This window comes from Trachinotus anak, unplaced genomic scaffold (assembly GCF_046630095.1).
Source record: "Trachinotus anak isolate AG129_WGS33_773 ecotype Australia unplaced genomic scaffold, CSIRO_AGI_Tana_v1 ptg000016l, whole genome shotgun sequence".
Taxonomy (NCBI): Eukaryota; Metazoa; Chordata; class Actinopteri; order Carangiformes; family Carangidae; genus Trachinotus; species Trachinotus anak.
The window spans coordinates 13,440,768-13,465,230 of record NW_027273867.1 but is presented as its reverse complement, the minus strand read 5'-3'; the positions used below and the strand labels follow the sequence as shown (position 1 = coordinate 13,465,230).

General features: G+C 42.0%; 2 protein-coding genes across 4 annotated transcripts; both read right to left on the bottom strand.

Annotated features, from left to right (window-relative positions):
- Positions 1–36: 36 nt before the first annotated feature.
- Positions 37–5,313, bottom strand: sgo1 (shugoshin 1). Of its 3 annotated transcripts, none has more exons than XM_071499386.1 (10): positions 5,153–5,313; positions 4,808–4,997; positions 4,452–4,660; positions 4,241–4,293; positions 4,074–4,138; positions 2,684–3,553; positions 2,433–2,564; positions 1,116–1,286; positions 682–853; positions 37–595 (listed from the first exon to the last, which is right to left on the bottom strand). In XM_071499386.1, the coding sequence occupies exons 2-10, from the start codon at positions 4,950–4,952 to the stop codon at positions 436–438; spliced, it is 1,977 nt and encodes a 658-aa protein (XP_071355487.1). In that variant the 5' UTR covers positions 4,953–4,997; positions 5,153–5,313; the 3' UTR covers positions 37–435. The 3 variants fall into 3 exon arrangements, with proteins under 3 accessions (XP_071355487.1, XP_071355489.1, XP_071355488.1); XM_071499388.1 differs by having other exon boundaries at positions 682–784; XM_071499387.1 differs by having other exon boundaries at positions 4,808–4,962.
- Positions 5,314–11,762: 6,449 nt separating this feature from the next.
- Positions 11,763–23,697, bottom strand: LOC139634431 (zinc finger protein 385D-like). Its single transcript, XM_071500879.1, has 8 exons — positions 23,557–23,697; positions 21,136–21,251; positions 16,274–16,381; positions 15,511–15,679; positions 14,157–14,408; positions 13,886–14,067; positions 12,938–13,039; positions 11,763–12,546 (listed from the first exon to the last, which is right to left on the bottom strand). Exons 1-8 carry the CDS (start codon positions 23,564–23,566, stop codon positions 12,304–12,306), a joined length of 1,182 nt encoding a protein of 393 aa, XP_071356980.1. The 5' UTR covers positions 23,567–23,697; the 3' UTR covers positions 11,763–12,303.
- Between the last annotated feature and the right edge of the window lie 766 nt (positions 23,698–24,463).

Here is a 24,463-nt window from a genome sequence, read left to right as displayed (position 1 = left end):
TAAAGGCATTACTTTAAACTTGCACGATGCAATGGAGCAAGTAAAGAAATAAAGTTTATTGTCACATTATACAGCAGAAGATACAATTAAAGAAAGATATAAATTGGAATTTATTAGATGACAATAATTTGTTCTCGTATTCAGGATCTCATAATAAAAACAAACAAGCAAAAGTAAAATGATGACATAAAATTGTAAAATCTGATCTACATTTACTTAGAGATAAAGAGGAGAAATGGATGAGAGAAGACAGACTGTGGACATACGAAAAAAAGCAAGAAACAGTCACAAAAAAAAATTCTAAAACTAATCAGTGTCATTACATCTTACACATCACATTAAGAAACACGACCTTGAGAGGAAAAAAAAACAGAATAAACACTTCTCAAAACTGTATAAAAAGCACAACCAACACTCAAAACAAGGTAGCGGCTTTCAACGACACCCCACAAATGACTCATTGTATTTCTCAAATGGCTGCTGGCTGCTCACTGATTTCTTTGATTTCTGCACAGACCTCCTGTCAGACTTCTGCTTGAAAACGGGGGAACGGAGGAACTGCAAGTCTGTGAACTTATCTCCACGTCGAAGTTTCCTGTCAAGATGAGAAAAGGAATGTTGAGCATTCACAGTGTAAAAAAAACAGTGAACAGTAAGAACAGCATTAACATGTGAACGTACGCGCTTAGAGAGGGCTCCTTGTAGTCCACCACCATGGTGCAGCGCCGCTTGCGAGCGGGAACAGGAGTGGAGCATCGGGCATCAGACGAGAAGTTGCGATAGGCTGCGGGGGACAGATTGGTCACATCACACAGACTCAAGCCCCGCCCTGCTGTCCTTACACCAAGCCCACCTGTAGAAATGTGACGGAGGATGTGATCCACAAGAAAGAGAGAAAGAAACAGGAGTTGTCTGTATTCATGTGCATACACCAGTGAACAGCTAAAAACACAGAGTGCAGTGAGTGCATGGAGAAGTGATAATACAATGAAAATGTCATCTGGCCAAGCCTCCCTTGTGCTTCCCTACGTTGTGACAAAGCTTTTGTCTCTTAGCAGTCATACAGTGAGATTTCATTTAGACAGGCAGGTTTGGAAAGTGACAAATGAACTTACGTTTTTTGCATGTCTTGATCCTCTTAGGCGTTTGGTGGGGTAGAAGAGGTGGAGCGTCGGAGGAGGAATCTCCAAAATTGGATAGGACGTTGTCTATTCTCATCATTTCAGCTTCAACCAGTGGGCTGACAGGGAGCAAACAGTTCTCCTCCATAACCTCCCTGTGAGGCTCTGATAAACCAGGTCAAACAAATCACATAAACCATCCTTCATCCAAAATTTACCAGACACTCAAGCCCCAAAAGCAGCCATTCAACAATTTTCTTAACCCTGCCACCTTTTTGGGTTACACTAAAGATGAGCTGGGTGAGGAGTTGCCCCACGGTAAAGGCCTGACAGCAAGCACGTCATTTTATCACTTCTTCTATGTCATATCATTTTTAAAACAGTGGTTAATAATTCATATTTCCATGATATAGCTTTGACCAATCCAGAAAATGTCCAATTTGCTTAAAATTAACATCCTTTCAAAACAAGTGCATTCAATCAGACTGTGTGTTGCCTGTTTAGGGTCGGGAATCCAGAACTGGTTCCAATTGAGAACTGATACCAAATTGTCCGAACCATCAGAATAGTACGCCTCTGAGCTTATCATTGACTTTCATGGATGCCGATGTTTTCTTGACAGCTGCATGTTGCAAAACAATGACATCAAACATCTATACTGTTGGAAACTTGCAACAAGGAGAGGACGAAAGGGTCCAAAGACAGTGCTAGTTGTAACATCTGTAAAATGGTCAAGTCAAATAAAGGTGGAAACACCAGCAACATGCTAAAAAATCTTTCTACACAACATTGGCTTAAATTCCTGGAATTCCATGTATTTGACACTTGATGTGAAAGTGTCGCTGCTTTCCAACCGAGCAGCATACAATGCTGAGGGTAAATATCCTATATTGTAACATTAGCTTCAAGCAGACAAGCTTAGCAGAATTTTCTTTGACAAAGAAAACCTAATTGAAAAAAGCAGCTAAACATTGGAGCATTTGCCTTTTTCCTACTCTGTTTCTACACTGTGTTAAAACTCAGAGATAATAAAACAGTTGATGATGCTGAAAACCTGTGTAAGCCAGTTTTTTTTCCCTACACAAAAAACTGATCAGGAATCATCCAGAGAATTGATTAAGGATCAGACTGATAAGCAAAATCAATAATGTCATTGGTATCAATAAAATCTGAAATTCCAATCCCTGTGTGTCATGAATGAATACATATCAGCACCATGTTTTTTTCAGTCTCCCTGTGGCATAAGAACCTGCCCACAGTTAAACCATTATGACAGACATAAAGTCAACGCGTTTCAGAACATTTCCTCACCTTGGTGATTTTCCTGCCCCATTCCTGCAGGGTTAGGGCTGTTAGAGAAGCTAGAGTCAGGGGAGTGATGGTGATGAGCTTCTCCCTTTTCAGGCTCTGCAGCCTTAGGACTTGACTCCTCATCTCTGAAGACTATAAAACACAAAACAATGAAAGAAATTGTTTAATCATAACCATTTAAACTTCTCTTATTAAGCTATAAAATGAAATATGAAGTTGGAAGAGTTTAAATAACAAGCCTAAAGTCTCACCTGAGATCTCCTGTTTTGGAGGGATGTTTTCTTTCTGTCTGATGACTTCAGAGGGTCGGCCTCTACGAGTGGTTATCACCTTGGTCTTGTCCGGCAAAGTCTGTCTCCTCCTGGTTTTACGTGGGACATACAGGCTGTCCTCAGATTCAGAAGATGGTGATGATGAACTGGACTCATCCTGTTTGGAAGCGACTGGTGACACGTCAGCTTGAGTCTGTCCTTTTTCTGGAGCCTCTTCACCGGTGGGTGCGGCCGGCTGATTATCCTCTGCCTTTGCCTTGAAGGGTGTGATGTGAACCTTCTCTTCACAGTCAAAGTCAAATGTGTCATTAAATCCCAGTGAGGTGTTGAGCTTATTGCCCTGTGGTGGAGGTGCTGTTTTGGAACGTGTGGCTGAACGGTCCCGACTCTTGGAGCGGGTTCTGGGTTTGGGATTCTCCCATGGTTTCTTTAATTGGGCACGCTCTGGTCTGCGGCCCCTCTCAGGTTTCCGTGCAGCCTGTTCTGGTTTGTTGCGGGACTGCTGCTGGGCTTGTTTCCTATTGGGCTGCTGATGGTTGTTCTTTTTAGGTGGGACAGGTTCAGGAGTAGAGTGCTGAAACTCCTCAGGTTCAGTGGGGTCTGCCATTTCTGGTTCTTTTCCTTGCTGTGGCTGATTTGAATTTCTATTGTCACTGCCAATAGGACTTGCTATTAAAGTCCCCAAGCTTGCGATGGGGTCCCCCTCACTCAATGACCTCTGTTCGCACACACGCTCAGATCTCCTCCTGCTTCTTCTATCTGCGTTCCGACGCCGTACACCCACTGTAGATGGCAAGGTAACATGCTTGTCACATTCATGTTGTCCATTCTTTTCAGATGGCTCAGGCTCTGTGAATAAAAAGACAAAATCAACATTATAAATTACAAAAACTCAATTTTAGAATTACAATAAATGCAATCGTTCATTAAAATACTATAAACTGTACACAACAACTGTCATGTAATAACCTGACGATCTGAAGATCAGGCTATATTTAAATTCAGTTGTGGATGAGTCTGAAAATAATTTAATGGCTATCTATGTAATAATAAGTCATAGCCTGGAAAGAATGTAAATCAATTTCTTCTGAAATTAACAAACAATGTGTATTTCTACTGTTTCTACTTTTTTTTTGTTTGTTTACTTTTATTTGTTTTTATTTCTAGCTGATTATGAAGTGTGAACAGATTATATTCGCATTCTGACCTGAAATCTACCAACTTTGCCTCACTGTTGTATTCATAGCTTCAGGTCAGTGATATAAAAATAACGGCTGTGAGCTAACAGTTATGACAAATCCTTAATATTGACCAGAATTATTACCGTATACTATGATATGTATGTGTGTGTTTGTGTGTGTGTGTATACCTGCAGAAATTGGTGAGGCTTTGCACACAATAGACTCATCAAGGTTCTGGCTGATTTGCTTTCTCCTGGAAATCGAAAGGAAACAGATACTCAAAGATGTAAAACTCAAGATAAAGGATGTGATCAAATTTTCTGTGATAAATTTTTGATTTGAAAAAAAAAGTTACCTTGCCAAATTCATATGGTGCTGAGGTTCAACAGGGATGTTTGTAGGTTTAATCTAAACCAACACACAGAAATAAAATGTTTTCCTTTTTATGACGACCTACATTACTTTAAAATCATTTACAAATTCAGGTAACTCTGAGTAAAACCCAGTGCCCTCTCAAATGTTAAACATGGACTGGATAAGAACTAAAACAGGCGACAGGTCTGTACCTCTGAAACACTTGCTGCCAGAGCTTCCTGCTCCTTGAGCTTCCTCTTGAGCAGAAGCAGGTGAAGGAACAGAGCCTGTTGCTCTCTTTTCAGCTGCAGGATTACTGCATTGGCTTGCCTCACTTTTTCCTTCTCAGATTGCAGGGCTACGGCCAGCGACTTGTTGTTCAGCTGGACACCCTTCAGGATGGTGTGTGTGGAGTTAGTCCCTGGGAGAAAACATGCGTTTTTTCGTGTGAACACCTCTTGCATCTTGCAAGTATATCATCATCATCAATCAATGAATATATTTTGATGCTGAACTACTGAGAATAAATAAAACTGTTGGCGTGTAAGTTATACTTTAATTTCCTCACCACTGCTTTTGTTTATCATTCTCGACCGTCCTCTGTTGGGAGCTGAGGCACTGGCCAACCGTTTGTTCCTCTTTTCCTTCATCTTCTCCTTGATGTCCTCCAGACTCTCCTGGAAGGACTTCTTCTGGGCCCGTTCTTTCACCATGGCTCAGGATCTTTGATCAGTTCAAAGTGTTTTTACGTTGTCCAGCTGATCAAAAGCGCAGCATGATGATAATAAGCCTTAGCAAAACAAATGCCTAAGCTAACATGCTAGCTAAGTTAGCACGCTTGTTGACGTGAACGTTAGTTAGTCCGACAGGCTCCAGTAGCTGCTGTAGTATGTTATATTTAAAAGCAACTTACCGGCATGTGTATATCACCAAACTGGTTCATATGTAAATTATTGCATCAAAAAGTCCATTATTTATCTAAATAAACTGCAAAATAATCTGTTATATCTCAGTTTATCCGACTCACTCAGCGAGTTGACGTTCGAATTTTGAGCCGCGGCTGCTGATTGGTAGGAATGTGAGGCGACGTCACTTCCTCCAAGTGAAGGGCCCATTGGCTAGATGGCGCTAATGTACAGCAGGAGACTAAACAACATCTCCTTCCAGAGGAGGTGTGCCTGATTTAGTATTCGTCATTCGTCTGTTCCTCACAGACTGAACAGTAGACTACCACACTGCACACCAAATATCTAATTATAATTCTCTGTGTTTCAGTCAGACTCTATTCACTTTTTCTGCCTGACAGTCGCTTTGTTTGTAGGTAACAAACAAAGCAAAGTGGAGAATATGCGCCACTGGGAAATGGAGGTATAGAACATTTCTTTAAAAATGGAAATTAGATTAATACTCATCAAGGGTCAGGCTCGTTCAGCCCCTCCAAAATGACTAATTGCGTGTTTATAATTGACTGCTAGAGATAAGAGTTTGAGCGGTGCTCCATAAAGTGCCTTGCTGCATGGATGGAGCTGATTATTGTGTTAATCTAAAAGCCCATAGACAGGCAGAGTTTGAGTTATATTCCTTGAGGTTTTTCTGAAGCTCCCGTGGCCTTTTCAAACTTAGATAACAAAGTAGCTTAGAAAGCAAGTCATTATTAGATTAATACAAAATTTTAAATTTGAACTAGCAGGTCTTACGTTATGCTCCAGTGTCCAGCCTCCTGTCTTTCACAGTTTTTTTTTTTTAACATAGGGCCAAAACACATATGCATATGCCTTCATGCACACACACAACCTTCTTTCCTAAAACCATGCTCCCATGCCATAAGTGCCCATTCCTACCCCTCTCAGGTTTTGCTCAATAAGTGTTCCATAAATATTGAATTACAGTGAATACCCAGTCATGATCTCATTTACTTTCCCAAGTCAAAGTCAAACAGGCATGTCTTACTTGGCAGAGTGCAGGGAAGAAACTTGCACCTTTCCTGCATGGTACTGCAGCTAATGTAACATCCATTTGGACCTTTTGTCAGTGAGGATCCAAGAAAGTGTCCACGACAGCCAACTGAATGGCATTTTGAGGCTGCAAAAAGGGCTTTGGCCAAGTTTGGGTGTTGTCAGTGTCTCTCTCTGAAAACAGATGACCTCAGCAGGGTGCCTCAGCTGTAATACAGGCCTGTACTTTCAGGCGAGACGCTTGAGTAAAGCATGTGGCATACTTTTCTCACAGATGTTCTCAATGGGATTATTTCCACATTGCATATGTAAGGATATGTAGCAGTTAAGCTTTATTACAAGCAAAATAAATACAAATGTATTACAGTTGAAAATCCCACATAAACTCCAGCTAACATCATAAGTTCTTTTTAGTAATAGACACGGCTTTTAAGTAAGGGTTAGAGGTTTGAGTAAGTGTTGTAGGTAGGGGTGCTCGGTTACTAAGTGAGCCATACAAACCTGAAATGACTCACTGTTTTAATAATAAGATCACTTCTGTTTACATAAAAGGTGTATTATTCTTGCTAAAAGCAAGTAAATGTTACAGCTGTTGCTTCACAGCAGGGAAATAGTGAGTGGTGTGTTTTGTGTGAGAGAGTTTTTTGTGAGTCTGTCTGTACTAAAAAGAAAAAGATAGACAGAGAGGGAGGGAGAGAAACACAGAAAGTCAGACAGAAAGACAGCCAGAGGGACTCCACAGGTTTTAGCTCAGCTTGCTTTAATGGACAAATCCATCACACAGTCATTTCATACCACCCCTGACTATCCACGTGTCAGATGCCTGCAGAGAAACTTATTATCACAGGTACAGGAAAAGGACAGAATAGGAGGGACTGAACATAAAAATGGAGCGAGTGTTGTGGCAACCAGAGAAATGGAGACAATACAATATACAAAGAACAGATGACTATGGATGTCAGCACTGATGAAGCCGTTGCCTTTTTTGTGTAACAGTAGCAAGTGCAAATGTATTTATCTGTGATGCTCTGCTACCATTATCAGGAGATCACAACTTCATCTCTGTCTAGTCAGATCTCCAGCTCCTATATCCCTGTCCAGACAGTTCGACTGGCCAATGAAACGATCACCTGCTTTTCTGCCAGATGAGAAGTATTAGCTCTAATCTGCGCACTCACCTCGGCTGCAGCCAAAATACACAGCCCTACTTTTTAATATGGAAAATATGCGTATGGTGCCATACTCAAAATTTATGGTAATGAAATCATAACACAGGTTGTGTAATCAACCCAAAAAGCAAAGACAGGACTTTACTACAGAAGCAGTCGGGAGATCAGGTTATAGCTTGTTTTAAGAATCTTAGATTGATGCAAAACTGTGAGACAGATTACCAGCTTTGCCACCTACATCTCTACAGTGTTTTTTTTTTTTATTTTAGTGTATTTGACATTACAAGACGATGAACATCCCAGCACAGTGTTGTAAAGATGGCAAAGATACAGGAGTGCAGGTGCCTAAGTGATGTTATACTAACAGCATACCAACATCATTAAAACCTATATCGTCATTGATAAAATCACTCCTATTTGTGTGTGGTGATCTTAATCCTCTAACAGATGAAAGCCTGAATCAAAACTTCATTTTAAATTTGCAATAGTTGCTGGTGGGTATGGTTGACATTCAGAGTTAGATTTTAGAGTCTCTTGTCAAAAAAGATGCCTCACATACTCCCCTCACAGCCACTTTGGGACACAATTTATCATCTAATTAACAAATTGACCATATTTAGAGGTAATAACTGGTCCAATGGTGCATTGATTACTATAACTGGACTGTATTTATTTAATATTGCAAAATGATTCAAACATGACAGCTATGTGGTTGTGAGGTTGGCTAGTGTCTGACAGTGTTGCTAACAAACTAGACCGAGGGAGCACTGCTTTACCAGCACATCCCTGCTTTGAACCCAGATGACAGCAGCACCGAGGCACAGACACACATTGGTTCACTGTGGGTTGCAGCTTGGTCATTATGCCTTACAGCCTGTTCTTCAACACCCTGCTGAGCCATTTACTTCACAGCCAACATCCCCTCCGTTTACTGATCTGTTGCTCCATGCCATACTGCTGCACTGCCTCCGCTGGACCAGACAGCCTCAAAGGGACAAAACAAATTCTGTCTGGTACTCCAAGAGCAACAATAGCCACTTAGGAGTGAACTGGTTGGTTGAATCGATGGCTGTGTCTGAACTCTCAATTTTTTCTCCCTGGAGCTCCCTTTTGCTGTGGAGGAACGCTGAATGAGACAGACGATGCTTGTGCCACAGCACCCCACTGCACGCTCACCTTTTGTCTGCCCACTAGAGCTGGAGATACACAGCTCTCACAGGGAGGCTTGTATAGCTATTGTGGTGTAGGACTGCCAGCCTTTAGATGTATAATACTCTGAACAGTTTAAGTTGCAGGGATTGCTGGTCAAAGACAGTGAGGTCTCTGAATGAGTCAGTCATAACAGTGACAATACTAGCCTAATATATTTTTGAATTATTTGATTATTTTTCAATCAGATCCCTTTAAATAAATACCATATTGATGAAATCTCTGACTTTGCTTTTTATATTTTTTTAATAAAAAAATTTATATTCAACTTCAACAAGCACCTCACCATTTAAAATGCCAGACTATTTCTTGGCCAGAAGCAGAGCATCCCCATGAAGTTACTGGCCCTGGTCAAGTAATGGTCCACTACACAACCCTCTATGATAACCTGCCAAAAAACAGTGTTTTGTCAGAGTTTGTTTTTTTTTAACCTTTTTTTACCCCCTTTTTTTTTTACCTTCTTTTACACCCCCAGGCTAGTTGTTTCCCCATACTTCCAGTATTTTGGCTAAGCTAATATGTAGCTTTATTTTTACTGTACAGACAGGAAAGTAGTATCAATCTTCTCATCTAACACTCATCAGGAAAGCAAACTGTACTTTCTAAAAATGTTGACCTGTTCTTTCAATCAAAACTCTTTCTCCAGTCTAAGAAGCACGAGCGGTATTTTGGTAATTTAAACTTTATTTCTATGGCACTTATTTGCCTGCAGACCTTTAAAACGTACTTTGTAAAGAAAGTTTTGGATTGGGAATACAGATTTCAGTAGCATTTTGTGTTTTATTTTCCAGCTGAGTTTCATAAAATAATTTTTTTTCCATCCCTCATATGTGTTGGTCATAGTCTCATCGCAATTACCCATGTCCACCTTTGTTTTATGGTTTGAATTAAAGTGCAATATGCAGAAGTCCAAATGCTGCATCCTCATGCCAAAAGCTTATTATAGTCTTTTTTCTATGTGAACAGCAAGCAAAACTTCCCTCACATGGCATGCACAGCTCTACTCTGTACCTTTGTACTCTCTCCAGGTAGCAGAGAATAAAAAATTCCCTGGATGCCAAGTCAGGGTTTTGTATTGCTGACATATGTTTATGTGTGCATGTGCGAATGCATGCCACAAATTTGATAGAGGAGTGAGAGACTGAAAGCCAGTGCAGAGACTGAACGTAATTGTGAGACAACAAAAGAAAAAAAGACAAAAGGTGAAGGAGAAAAGGCAGTGAAGGCTGGCAAGGGAGTGAGCCAGGGAGTTAGGAGCCAGAGGAGGTCTGGATTCTGACAGCCTGTGGAGAATTGAGCATCCCACACACAGATGTTCACAATCAGTACCCCAGACAATTAATAATAATAATAATGACCGCTGTGACAACTGGAAGATTCGGGAGGCAGTGATTGATTGGATGATAATTCTCTGAATTGGCTGGTGGAATTATTTACTTTGGAGTGGCTGTGGGAGACAGAAGCAGAAAATATCTATCTAATTAATCCAGTTTGGTGTCAGCTGTCTGATGAAAGACCAAAACAAGAGAAGTCATAGAAGGTTAAAAAAGCAGCAGTCTCTCAGCCTCTGATCTCATGAACTGAGTTCAGCCCCTGAGAAAGGTTAAAAATGACCATCATTCAGATAACGTCGGCATGGAATCTTATCAGCGATCACAGAAATGTAGTCACAATTAAAATACCGTTGTGACTTTTTCCACTTACGTCAACTTTATGCAGAGACGACGCAGGAAAAAACAGCCCTGAGACAGAATCTTAAAGCCTGCTTGAAGTGTGTCCAAATCATAAACCTACTGCAGCTCCTCAGATCAGTGGCTGTACTGTAGCAGCAGCACACACTCTCTCTATACCTCTAGGCTTTTAAAATGAACTTCCTCTAAAACATGAGCTTACCAAAATGAGCTACACATTGCTTGCGGCGGCAGTGTAGTAAACCTCATCAAAAAGACAGACAATAAAGTCAGACAGAACATTCCTGGTTTGATTTATCTCAGAGAATGAAGCTGGAGGGGATGCAGGGGGTACAGGGGTTTATCTGTACTCCTAAGTAATAAATAGTCTGAAAGAAGCCTTCAAAGTCTCCTGAAGCTAAATAAAGTCTATGGATGTGCCCTTTTCATTATGTTTCTAGGCAAATACCTGAACACAGACCAAGGAAAGACTGTCTTTGCGTGCTGCTAAGTAGCAGTAGAGGATGAAATGGGTTTAGGTCAGCCTCTGAACACAGAGAATTATGGGTTTGGGAGGAGGTGATGCCTGACTGCATCTTGGCGCATCAACATTTCTGTCAGCGTCTGGGAGAACCAAACACAAGAAGCTGAAAGGCCTAGACATTTGTTCGTACATTGTGTCTTATTCAATAAAAATATGTTGCAACAAAGATCCATCCCACAATTTATGCTGAAAAACAATGGCACTATTTAGTGTGAATGCTGATTTGCGCAGCACTGTTATCTTCACTCTATTATTCCTTCTGTTCTGCTCTTTAATGATATTTTGCTTCCATCTTTTCTACTAATAAATATTCTTTTTGGGTTTTTTTTTTACAATTGAAGTAAACAGACTGACTCTTCAAATCCATTCAACCTACTCCCAGAACGAGGGCAAATTTGTCTTCTTTCACACAGTTTAGGTATTTAAGCAAAAGGACTATATAGCAATAGCAAAAGGACAATGGGAGAATTTTCTGCCTCTAAGCACCAGGAGACCCCTTCAACTGCTCTATAGACTTCATTGTTAAATGATCTCCACTCTTGAGCAAAAGCACAAATCTAGGTACTTTTTTAACTGCAGTCATTTCTGAGAAAATGTCAGCAGTATAAAGTATAGTTTTGGAGTTGAGGCGTCTTGCTCTAGTGGGGCTCTCTCTGTGTTACCATTAGTTCTACTTTTTCTACTCGTTAAATATTCAGCTTTTTTTTTTTTTTTTTTTTTTTTTTACAATTGAAGTGAAAGGTCAAAAATCTTCAAATACTCTTCAACCTCCTCTTTGAAGTTGAACTACTTCTGCATACATTCAGCTACAGGCACCATTTAATGCTCAGCTTTCAGGTATTTTCAGCCTTTCACGTTTTCAGGCAACGTCTTTCAGCCATTTCCAGCTTTGCTTTGTTTGATAAAATGCCTGCTTTGATTCATGAGGCTGCTTTCAACCTCTAAAAGGTAATAAATAATTTTCTGGAATCCAATATGAGTATCCATAGCTATTTTTTATTGGAAAATAATAAACATCTTGAGTCAAGCATGCTCTGATTGGCATTCATACATTCATTCAGATATGCATATCTGTACACGCAAACACACAGAGTTGTAGTCATCATGGAAGTTCAGCATTCTGCATCTTTCTTAAATCTATACTGAATTAAACTGCAAAGTCCATTTTAAGAGGGACTTTATTGTACTTTACACAGATTATCTATAAATCTATAAAAGTTCATGGTATGGAGCAAAAACACTGTAAAAAGTTGTACTTCTGTGATGGCTACATCTGTGCATGCACTCACACACATTCACTCACACGCTCACATCACAGATCATTCGCTGCTTTGTATTTCCTCCATCCCAACCTGTCATATGGTTCTGGCCCAAGCAAAAGTCTTCAGTCCTGGTCCGTGACACCCTCAGTATCTGTTGGTATGTGGAGTACAGCAAGCCTGTCTTACATCACATCTTGTTCGGGTTTCAGGTTTGTTTTTAGCTGTAGTTCAGAGCTGATTGAGACTTTGACGGGGTCAGTAGGGAGAAAACAGAACCGGTGTGTGTGTTGAACAGATGGGTCCAGGGGCTGGATGCAGCAGCGCCTGGGGGAGGGGCTGACTCTGAAACAGGGCAGGGCTTGAGTTTGAGGCAGGCCGGAGAGGGAAGGGGGGCAGCGTTGCCATGGCTGCAGCAGCAGCAACGGAAAGTTGACGCTGTAGGAGACATGAGGCCAGAGGTTTGGTCAGGTCTTGGTTCTTCCGTAGAGCTAGCCGAATCTGAGGAGGAAACACAGACAAACAAACTGCAATCAAGATTATTTTTTAAAGGAAATAGATCTTAAGTGAGTTTAAGTAGGAAACCAGAGGAGGACAAGGAGATAAAGTCCTAGCAGCTACTTGGCCAATAGAGGTATACGCTGTCCCAGTTATCACCAAACAATCTTATCAAGAGTATGCTGTTTTTTCCAAAGTAATCTGCTTTTTTTTCCTCACAACATCGCGGGAGTAAAATATGTCAGGCATAAGATCCTTCAACTCCTATCGCTGGTGATTTGTCTCATTGGCAGTAGGGAGTGGAGCTTCCTGGAAAAGGCTCTAGAGAATCAGCTCATGTACACAAACACACTGATGAGGGTGAAAATAAATCAAGCAACAGCAGAGTACTCACTGCCTGGAAACTCTGGTGACGCTGGGTAGGAGTGTAGGGGCTGAACTTAGGCTTGGCTGGTTTACCTGCTGCTCTATCCTTGTGTCTCCTGCTGCTGATGTGCTGGAGGGGAGGAGAGGGACACACAGAGAAACACTCACATAAATAAACCCTGACAGAAGCAGACATCAGCATAAAGACAAAGCAGACAAAGAAAGAAGCTGACGGTCGCATTTGCTTGGAGATTTTTATAATTGGTGAAAAGGAAATTAAAGGAAGCCTAATCAAAGTTCCTACGGCAGAATGTTGATATCTTGTTGGCTCCGACTTTGAGATTGAAAATATTCATGAGAAGTGGGTTTGGAAATCTTTTTGATTTGATTGACAAGCACAAACAGATGGCTTCGGCCAGCGCGACACACAATCAGCAGTGAACTGCTAAATATTCATGAGCACCTGGCCAAAGTTAACTTTTAAACAGTCAGATATGAAGACCAGCACTATGCAGTCACATCACGAGCAGAGATGCGAACATCATACTCAGATGTTCGGGTGAAACAGACAAAGCTTAGTGTCTTTGTGCTCATTATATTGAGAGAACTGTGATTTTAACTCACTTGCAGTGACAGGCGTGACATGTTCACACCTATGACCTGGTTGACTGAATGAGTGGTAAATTTGTGTGACAGTTGACCTTTTCATAGCTTTACCTACACAAGAGGACCTAACCAGTAAGAGGTTTCTCCTCTCAACCGCAGAGGGTTCACTCTGCTTGATCCACGTTGCAGCTATGGTTAGTTGGTCATGTTCTTTGTTGTGTCATGCACATACAGCACAACCACACAGACTTAAAATAGCTGCAAATAGTTGTCTAATGAGTGAGTGAAATTCGTCTCTGAGTTTATCAGTATAACAACTAACCTACCAAAGCTTTGTTTTCCTTTTTTTTTTTCATTCTTAACACCACACCTGTTTGAGCTGAGTCTCAGAGTTGACGTGCACATCGCAGATCTCACAGTGGAAAGTTTTGTTCTGGAGTCCAGTTGACAACTCAGATGGCGCAGCCAGCTTGGCCTTCACCCCCGTCCGCGGAAAAGACTTGATGGCTCCATCGCCACTTCTAGCCTCGAGCATTGTCTTGTGCTTAGTGCCTGTGCAGATATACAGTCACATCAACAGAGTATATAAAAACAGTGCAAAAAGGCAAAGCTTGACTGCCGCAATGAGCATGGTTTCTCACCACTGTTGTGGGCCTGCAGTTGCGAGGCAGAGTTGACAGCCACCTTGCAGAGGGAGCAGTAGAGAAGACGTATAGCTTTCTCTTCTTCCGTCTCCTCCTCGGGAGCAACCCCCACGTCTCCATCTCTTTGTGTCTCTTTCTCTGTTGTCCCCGGGCTGGGTGACAGGGAGGTTTCAGAGGGCGCTTTCACAGTTTCAGCGGGGCCGCTGCTCGATGGTGCCGCCTCAGAGGTAGAGTTTGGGGCTGAGGGTTCTGAAATAAACCCAGAATAAAACAGAACAATAATGAGACATAGTGCAGAAAGCAGTGTGAGAGCAAGAAAGCAGAGAGAAAAGGAGATTGAGACTGAGAAGGTTGGTTGGGGGACAAACATTTTTTTACTACTATGAAATTCCTGAACTCTTACAGCTTACAGAAATACTAATTTCATGACTTGCTCAAAGAGAGAGATAAAAACTCACCAGGCTACAGGTGATTATGAGCTCTATCAACCTCTCTAATCGCACTAATAATCAATGATTTCCCCTAGGATCTGTCTCCCAGCACTTAGACGAACAGTTTTGTATAGAGATGATTTGGCTCTATTATCTTTTGTGAAACTGAATTGTGGAGGTTCCCTGGAGGAGCGTGTGCTGATTTAAGGATTCACTCTTTGCTAATAACAATGATTAGCTCTGCCTTGCCGAGAAAGTGTCTGTTTGTTACCATTGATCCCCCACTCTGAGAGGCCAATGAGGCTGTTTGCTGCAGTAATCTTCAGAGAGCACTCCCGCTGTCTCATCCACTTCCCTCAAACTAGCTCCAAACTGGAAGTGATCACTCCTTCTTTCTCTCAAACAAACAAACTCTCATATCAGCAGTGTCAAGAAAAATTATTCAATCTTTTTCGCTCTTTAGCTTGCAGCAAAATGTATTATTTTCATTCCTCAACACCCACACACATGCAAAAGTAGCACATTATCACCGGCACATATATATACACTGGAAAGCAGTCGACGCTTTGACACACAGATTTTACGGCACACATGTTCTGTAGGTGCCTGCATCGGTACTGTACAGCCTCCCACAGATCATATGCAAAGTATTTGCGGTGTGTGTTTGATCTCAGGAGGCCAATGAATGAGGTCAGTAAATGAAGACATGAGGAGGGAGCAGAGGATAATGCTCAACCTCTAATCTCTTCACCGTAAAACCCAGAGCAGCAGGGGGTTTATCACATCAAAGAGTTAAAGTCATGACTGGGAAAAAGCAGGTTCAAGCCGTGCATTCGTATATCTAACACTGTCGTACATTTGATGTCTGCATACACACACATACACGCAGGGGAAGTGTGCGCGCCTGCAGAGACACACACCTCCTGACGTTGTTTCAGAGCCGGAGGGCAGTGAGCAGGGTGACGAGAGGATTTGCGATGTGGTTTCCTTGGCGACAGGTTCAGAGGTCCTGATCTTTGAATCTGGGGCGTCCAGAGCTTTCAGTCTTTTTGCATGTTTGGTGCCACTGTAATGGGAAGAAGCCTGCACCTGTGTGCACAACAAGAAGGTATAAACTGACCGCACACAATTATCTAGTTATGTGACAATGTTTTTTTTACTTTCAGCGACAAAACCTGATAAATATGTAGCTCCAGCAAAGAGTTTTAGAGGCTGCTCATCTGTCACATTGATTGACAGATGTATTAATACACAGACAAACACCAGGCAACAAGTTCCTGATGTAAGCGGTTGCTTACATCAGTTGCAATTGTGACCATTGGAGTCAGCCTTTGGCTTTTTAATGCAATTTTTCTATGTTAAACTTTCTCAGACATTTATCGTTTGAAACAGGGATGGTGACACTGTATTGCAGTACAGCACATGATAGTCTGAATCATTGATGAATCATTCCGTAATTAGCAAACTAGAAAAAATTATGCTCTACACAAGTTAAATATGAGAGGTGTGCACATTTCACCCAGTGATTTAAGAAAACAGCTTCAACCCCTCAGAACCAGTACAACAGCCAATTACAAGGGCAGGTCTCCTCAGCCGTTCAACTGTCATGCAAGGGTGTGTATGAGAAAAAGCACCCTCAAAGAAAAACAAATTAAAGTGTGTTTCCCACACGACACCACCCACTTCAGAGTTGAACCTCAGTCGGCAGACTCCGCAGGAACTGGGCTTCCTCTTCAGCGGTGAGGTTAGCCCAAAGCCTGGGCAAATCACAGCTTTATGGATATGCTCCATCTGCAACAAAGCAGAAGCGTGACATAAAGGTCATGACTGGTTTAAGATTGTGAAAGAAAAGAAGACAAGACTGAGTAGGCAGTGAAAGCGGTCACCTAAGCTGTAAATGACATGCTGTCTGTTAGAGGCGGGGGGGGGGGGACACACAGCTGGTGCAACACATATTAGCCATACACATGTGCACAGACACACGGCGACATTGCAGGAAGATATTCAGATTGTGAAAACATCCTCCCCCGTGCTCCAGAGAGACCAGACCCAGACTAAACCATAACTCTGAACCAAGTTTGAACTCCATTTCTTGCGCAATCACTGGCTAGGCTGATGCTGCATTTCCTAAACAAAAAGCAACGTATCTAACTAGCACAATACAGGTTCAGACGGACAGCAGGGAAGAAGATGATGTAGCAGATGTAGGTTGAAAATGTTTATCTGATCTATTTTTTCTGCAGTGAAAACTTCATTATTGGAATCCATTCGGACCACCATGAAGCCAACTTGACCACATCCTCTGCTCTCCATAATGGATAAGCTACAAACTTTTTACAGCCATCTTTAAAACCTACAGGGGGTGAGAGTTTCCTTGCCCAGCCCTGCTCCAAGAAGTCTCCATGACACTGACCCTGCAGACGCTCTTTCCACTCAGTTTGAAATGACGGTGGGGCTTTGAAACACTCCCTGCAAGGTGTGATCAGTTACTATTAGCATGCAGAGTAAAAACAGTGTTACACAGTTTTAAAATCGTGTGTCGTGTTGTGGTGTTTGAGTTGCCCTGTACTGCCAGCAATAAAAAAAAAAAAAACACACTAATTATAAAATTACCTCTCCACCTGCAGACTGGAGTTTTTTTATGAGTGTAAGACAAGGCAGTAAACCTCCCCACGTCTTTGCATGTGTATGTGTGTGTCTGTGTACATAATACTGACCACACAGCGCTGTGCACCTCTGGACATTACCTACCGGAGGTTTTAACGAGCACATATACACAGCACAATAAAAACCAACTGGCCTGTGTGGAGCAAAGCAAACCTATTACCTGGGATGAAATGTAGGGAGTCGTACGAGCAGCCGCAACCAGGGAGGCTTTATGGAAATGTGGCTGAAGATGACGAAGGAATTTATGTGTTGTTATGGGTCTGCCAGCTCGTTCTGTAAGCCCTGGGAAAGATGCAGCACTGCACTGGAGATAGTGTCTGTTTCTTTAGTGCCAAAGATGAATTCTTTGCCTTTCAAAAGTAAAAAATGCAACAGAGTCTCTCTGTCTCTCTCTCTCTCTCTTGCTCTCTCTCTCTCTCTCTCTCTCTCTCTGCATGTGCGTGCGTGTGTGTATGTGCGTGTGCTCATTTTCTTTGATCATCACTCCAGGCGGCTGCACAGGAATGCATGTCTTCACTCATTGGTCTCTGATCTCACTCTGTTTCCCTGCAGCTGTTTGTGCATATAAAACTCAAACAGACAAAAATAAAAACAAATGCAGCTCCTTTGTGTAACATGTGTAAAATGCAAAACAGGAAATTACAAAGAAAACTGTCAAACTTTTAATGAGATATTTGTAATAAACATGATGTGTTAATACACGGTTAAAGACTATGTGTGTAATCTAACACACGAATAACAACGTGGCCACATTAATGTTAAAACATTCATAATGAAGTGAGTACAGTTTTATGTTTGTCCGAATGAGCCTGAGCAGTTTAACATCAGTAAAAGCTTCTCTCCATCCCCTCCTCCCTCCTCCCTCCTCAGCGCCAAGGCTCCTGTATCACCATCTGACCTTCCATCACACATTCCTCACTTCACCCCTCCATCTGCTCCCCTCTGAACCCTCTGCCTCTCCCTTCGCCTCCGTCTGATCAAAGTCACCTCTCTGCCTCCCCGTAGACGCACTCTCTTACCACCCTCTCCAACTCCACACTCTGGGATGGACTAGCACCTGTGGCAAAGTCATTTTGCCCTTCTTACTCACTGGCCATTCCTTCTTTCCTCTGTACACACACACACAACATGACCTGCTGAAACAAAATCCTGCTTATTGGGGCATTAAAAGTAAAAAAAAAAAGCCAATTTAGTGGATGGTACAGTAAATAAAGACACGACATCCACCAGAGAGCATCATTTACAATCAGCACATTCCCTCCTCACACAAAGCAGAGGTGATGTGTCAGACATACTCAGCTCCATGGAGGGAGTTATGGCTGAAACATATGGTCGAATGAAGTAAAGCAGACATTTACCTGGAGCACAGTCAAGAGCCTCAACATTTATAATGATGAATGTTCCTGTATTTACATTATGTACCAGCGTGAGAGCTATGTGTGAATGCATGACGTCAAGCACCTAAAACAGGAGGGTTATGATGAATGAGTTGCTGCTTTTGGTTCTTTGTTATGTAAATTATTATTTGCCTGGAAACAAACACACTTTTGTTTCCATTTTCAGGAAAAAAAAAAAAAACCCACGAAACTAGCCAGTGAAGTCCCAGTTTGCAGCACTGGATCCCTGGCTCACGACAAACATCCACACACACACATGCGCGCAACCCTGTAACCATGACAACCCACATGTGGGCACCAAACAAACTCCAGCGCAGTGCTTTACAGAGGCCAACACACATTGCATCTACATTCACAAGAGGATGCAGGGTTACACACACACACATGCACACACACACACACACACACACACAGTAAACCCACACATAAAAACACACCAGAAAAAAACTCAGCTGTGTGGCCACTAACTTAACACCCACAGGTTCAGAGAAGAAGTCAGAGGAGGGAGACGATTCCCTTTACACTGTGGTGTCCTGTTCAGTTTGCTGACAAAGTTCATTCAGTTTCTTTCAGTTATTATCATTATTATTTTTTGTATTTTCAACGGTATTTTCACAGGTTTTCTGTCCTGACCTGAAAGGTGTCATTCATGGAACAAAAACAACAAACAACTGATCGATTAGTTGAAAATTAAACATAAACTATTTTGATAACCTTTTATACCTGTCCTTTTTTTAAGCAACCATTCCCAAAATTCATTGGTTCCAGCTTCTCCAGTGTGGGGATCTACTGCTTCCCTTGTCATATATGATAGTAAACTGGGTATATTGGGGGTTGGGACTGTTTGTAGGGTAAAACAAGACATCTGAATACGTTACGTTCAGCTCTGGGAAATTAGAATTAAAGGCAGAAGGGACTTTCAATGTGCATGGAATTGTATTTTAGACATTTAGCCACTCCTCTGCTCCTTTTCCAATTTGATTGTATTGATTGTTTAGAACAAGTTAAAAGCCATAATATATAGTTTTGTGATTTTGCGTATAAATTTATAATTCAACAAAATGATATATAATAAAATGATATATAATCATATAATTATATATGTGTGTGAGATGAAATAGAATGAAAGAAAAGGGAGAGACAGCAGTTTTCAACAGGGGCGAAGGGATGTGACTCGGCAGGGACAAGGTGATGGAACAACAACAAACCAAGCTAACTGACTTGAGAGTGAAGGTCGTCCACCAGGGGAGATTACCAGAGATGTTTATGTTACAGGAGGAGAAGGGTCAGTGGAGGGAGGGATGGAGAGATGTGGAGCTCAAAAGCAAGAAAAGCGTGAGCGAGGATGAGGGATGGGGAAGCTGACAGCAGGAGACAAAGTGAAAAATACACACAAAGATAGGGCTGAAGTGAAGAGGGCGACGGAGCAAGGGCAGCGCAGGAAAGTGGAAGGGATGGATGAGAAGGCTGGAGAGAAGAGGAGAGCGGGCTGAAACGGGGCTGAGATGTAGGCCGGTGTCTGACTTCTCCTCAGGTGGCCTTTTTTGGCCAAGACAACGAGGTTACGCACACATACAGCCCTCACACACATACATTTACTACACTGCACCTTAATGATATTACACACACATACACATCTTTCTTTTAAACCTTCAGTTTGTCTCTCTGTATAGCTCCTCTAAACATCTAAGAGCACATCACAGATAAGAGATGAAACCAAAGGAAAGAAAAGGGAGGAACAAAAGGAAAATTGGCAATTTTTCTTCAGAGTGGCTATTTGGCAAGTCTCCGTGATGGGCTTATTAGTGGTTTTCAGCCTCTTCAATTCATATTGGTATTAGAGTGAGTGTGAGGACAAAAAAAAAAAAAAAAAAAAAAAAAACACACCATAATTTCTTGGCTTTATGTGCTCAAAAGAAACATACACACACAAAACAGACGTGTACGAGACTGTTTTGTTAGGCCAGTGAGCACAGGCCGGAAAAATGATTTCACACATCATACAGCCAGGAGTATATGAAGACTCCTTACAGCACAATCGCCTTGTAAACCAGACGTCAGCCCTCAGCTCAGACACATCAACTCTCCTCAGGGTTTGCACTTGGTCAGATTTGGTTCTCTGCACCTTTACCCTTCACAAGCGCCGGGGCAGAGACAGCTCTGAGAAAAGCTCTGCATGAGGAATACCAAAGAATCAGCTCCACCCCCCAGGTTGTGTGGAAATGTCACAGCTCTCTGCATCAGAGGTGATATATTTGGAAAGATGTAGGCAGTGCACTTATACATCTGTGTATTGAAAAACAACTCCGCGCGGGCAGAGTCCTCCATGAAATAAACTCCTCCACTCACAGCAGCAATTGCCACGATAAAGTCAATGTTTGGGGTTTTGATTTTAATTTTCTTTTTTTTTTTTATAGGCAGCTGAGCGCAGTGAGTGAGATTGTGGTTGCCATGACAACTACAATGACTGACAGTACTCACATCAGTATATCCAGGTAGCAGGTGGAAAGGGAGGATGGGCTTCGGGTCGGGGGAGGGCTGGGTCCTGCACAGCGTGGGGCGGGCCAGTGGTGGCATGACGCTGTGGCACACATTACCTAGGAGACAGCATGGCAGGGAGGAGACAGGTAGACAGATAAACATACGGTGCAATGACTCAATAGAGATGAGGTGTTTCTTTTCAGGGCGAACTGGAGGAAAACACGCCGTGCTCAAAGTTCTTGCGCTCAAAAATGGATTGTATTGTTTGTTTACAACTGTCAGAACAAAGAGCTCCTTCAGTCTGTCCTCTCGTATTTTCAACTTGCAACTTTACTACTGTATTTACGATGTTCTTCATTTATCTGTCAGCTTTCAGTTCCTTTAGGCTGTTGAGCTTACAGGCACGTTTACATTAATGTTGTTGAATGCTAGTTGTGAATAAAAAATTGCTGATTACATTGACAAAATAAATGTAAATACAAAGAATTTCACTAGTCCACACTGGCAGTAAGTGAAGTAAGGTAAAGCTTCACTCAGATCAAACGTCACTTCATCCAATGTTAGTTTGAAACACCCACTCATCCACATAAGCAAACACATGAAATTTGGAATTTGTATGACAAGCAGAGACTGAAGGTAAGTATGTACACTTAGTTCCATACTGTGCTGAAGTACAGTGCAAAGGTACTTGTACTTGAGTGTTTCTATTGTGTCCTATCTCTAGTTCACTGCACTTGAGAGCACAATATTCTTTACACATTCGGATTTTATGTAAATAAAATATGATCCATTGTTACAGATTAAACAATGAATTCACATTTACACATAAATCCATCAGAAATAATAATCCTATAATATAGCATACATATAACTTTTAAATATTGCTTGAATATTGTCTCACTTCATACTTTTGGACCTTAATGTAGATTTACTCAAGTAAAGAAACTGTAGACTTCTGTATCCAACACTGATGATAACAGCACCGACAGCATGCGTATGATTATGCTGGGTAGGAAAGTATTGATTGTTCCACCATGTTTCCATAAATAGTAAAAAAAGAAAAAAATAGGGTGCATTATAAATTCCCAGACATTGTCACAAAATGTTTTATTTTGTTTGACTAACGGCCCAAAACCCAAAGACATGCAGTTTACTGTCAGAACCAGGAAATATTCACATGAGATAAACTTGAACCATCAAACTCAAAGTATTAATCAAGTACTGACTCATTGATTCACTGACTAATCGTGTCAGCTCCAGAACTCAGAGTGAGAATGACCTGGTGAGGACCTTCAGACTGTCTCAGTACTCAGGGGTGTTCTTACACACACACACACACACACACACACACACACACACACACACACACACACACACACACACGGGGATTCTGAAGGTTAATCAAATTATAGCCACAGCTATGAGTGCATGCAATCACACATGCACACACACACACACACGCACACACACATGCAAACAATCACCCACTTCACAAAATCCATTATATCAAAATTAAACTCACACGCAAAACATGTTAGTACACATCCTTACAAACAAGCACACACGGTTCTGTGACCATTAGTAAAAGTGCTGTGTGATAAGCGTCCTGTTTGTGTTGCTGAGTCCTGATTGTGAGTCTTGTTTTCTATAGTTCTCCATGTTCTCTGAGCCTGATTAGAGTTTGATTCAGAACCAGTGTAATCATCATAATCAAAATCACAACACACCCATCCGCTCTGCCATTAGTCTGATTGCCTTTAACTAGCTAAAGTCGTGTGTGTGTGTGTGTGTGTGTGTGTGTGTGTGTGTGTGTGTGTGTGTGTGTGATCTATGTCTCTCATCTCGTCCACGTGTCTCTTGTATCTCTAAATTCTTGCAAATGCAAATACTCAGGTCAAACACAACAGCACACACACGCACACACACACACACACACACACGACCTTAGATGGTCAGTCTTTTTAAATAGAATATTAAACACGAATTGTGATTTCCATAACTATATAAATATATATGACTTATGTTTCCCCACAGTTTATGATCCTTTATCCAACAGTATACGCATTCATAACAATTCGCACTAAAGTATATTTTCTTTCTCTAGCCTTTGTGAGCTTTTCTGATATTACATTTCTATATCCTCTCCCTGATACGGAATAATAATTCCCCCGTCTGCTATTTCCCACGATGATCAAACTAAAACAAATATGACCCAGGCTTCATATTCTAAAAGATGCGCTGAATAAACTGCTGTCTTGCTGGCTCTATCTGCTCCACTGTGCAGGTGACCGACTTCACTCAGCTCTCATCCATTTCAACATAGCAACAAGTGATTCCGCTGCGTTATCCACAACAAATAAAAAAAAAAAAAAAAAAAAAGAACTCTTGGGAGATTAGAAGCAAAGCACGCCGTTTACTTACCAAAATACATGGCGGCACCAAGTGAAATCCGATTGTTCAGTGTTTGATCAAAGTATCTTTCATCCCAGACTGCGCGTCTTCTCCTCCACAGCCTGTCTCTGCTCTCTTGCCTATCTCTCTCCTGCGGCGCCGACGCTGCTCCTTCCCATCTGGATTCCCTCCTCCTCCTCCTCCTCCTCCTCCTCACCACCCCGCCCCCGCCCCCTCCTCCCCCTCCTCCTCCTCCTCCTCCTGCTCTTCTTCCTCATCTCCTCACGATTCGTGTACAAGTCAACCCCTGACTGTATCTACATCTTCCAGAAATCTGTTTTTAATTCAGGAGGAAATTACCTTGATCAATGTACAGAACCACCCTGGATTAGTGCAGCCCTCAATGCCAACACACACACACACAGACACACACACACACACACACACACAGAGCAAGAGGTGCACTGGGGTTTGAGACAGCAGAGTGTAACTGGATATAATGCCACAAAAGAGGCATGGGAGCCTCATCTTTGTCAAACTAACTTATTCAGCTTTAAGTGTATCAAGAATAAAACTGCACCTGTGAAAGAATGAGGGGAAATCCCTGCCCTCCAGGTCAGGGTGTGACTTCTCGTTTGCAGGCTTCCCTCCTGGGCTGCTGTCTTTTGGAAGGAGCCCTGTGTTCCTCGTATGCTTCTGTAACTGGTTTCCATCCTCACTCCTTTTCCTCTCGGGCCCATGGTATTTTTAGACGCATCCCGGAGCTTACACTGTGCGGAGAGGAAACTACAACACAACACAGCCAAAAACATCAGGCGTGCACGTCGGCTGCACGTGCTTTTATGCAGGTTTATGCATTTATGCAGCCGCTCACTCACACTTAAAGAGATTTGTGGGTTCAGACATGTCTCTCTGTCTTGCATTCTGGTGCACACAC

Coding starts and splice junctions, on each gene's coding strand:
- LOC139634431 (XM_071500879.1), bottom strand. Junction 16,382..21,135: donor TGCTACCTGGATATACTGAT/GTGAGTACTGTC, acceptor GCTTTGTTGCAG/ATGGAGCATATCCATAAAGC. Junction 13,040..13,885: donor CTGAGACTCAGCTCAAACAG/GTGTGGTGTTAA, acceptor CCTCCCCTCCAG/CACATCAGCAGCAGGAGACA.
- sgo1 (XM_071499386.1), bottom strand. CDS start 4,952: ATGGTGAAAGAACGGGCCCAGAAGAAGTCCTTCCAGGAGAGTCTGGAG. Junction 3,554..4,073: donor AGCCTCACCAATTTCTGCAG/GTATACACACAC, acceptor TTTTATTCACAG/AGCCTGAGCCATCTGAAAAG. Junction 596..681: donor AAGGAGCCCTCTCTAAGCGC/GTACGTTCACAT, acceptor TCATCTTGACAG/GAAACTTCGACGTGGAGATA.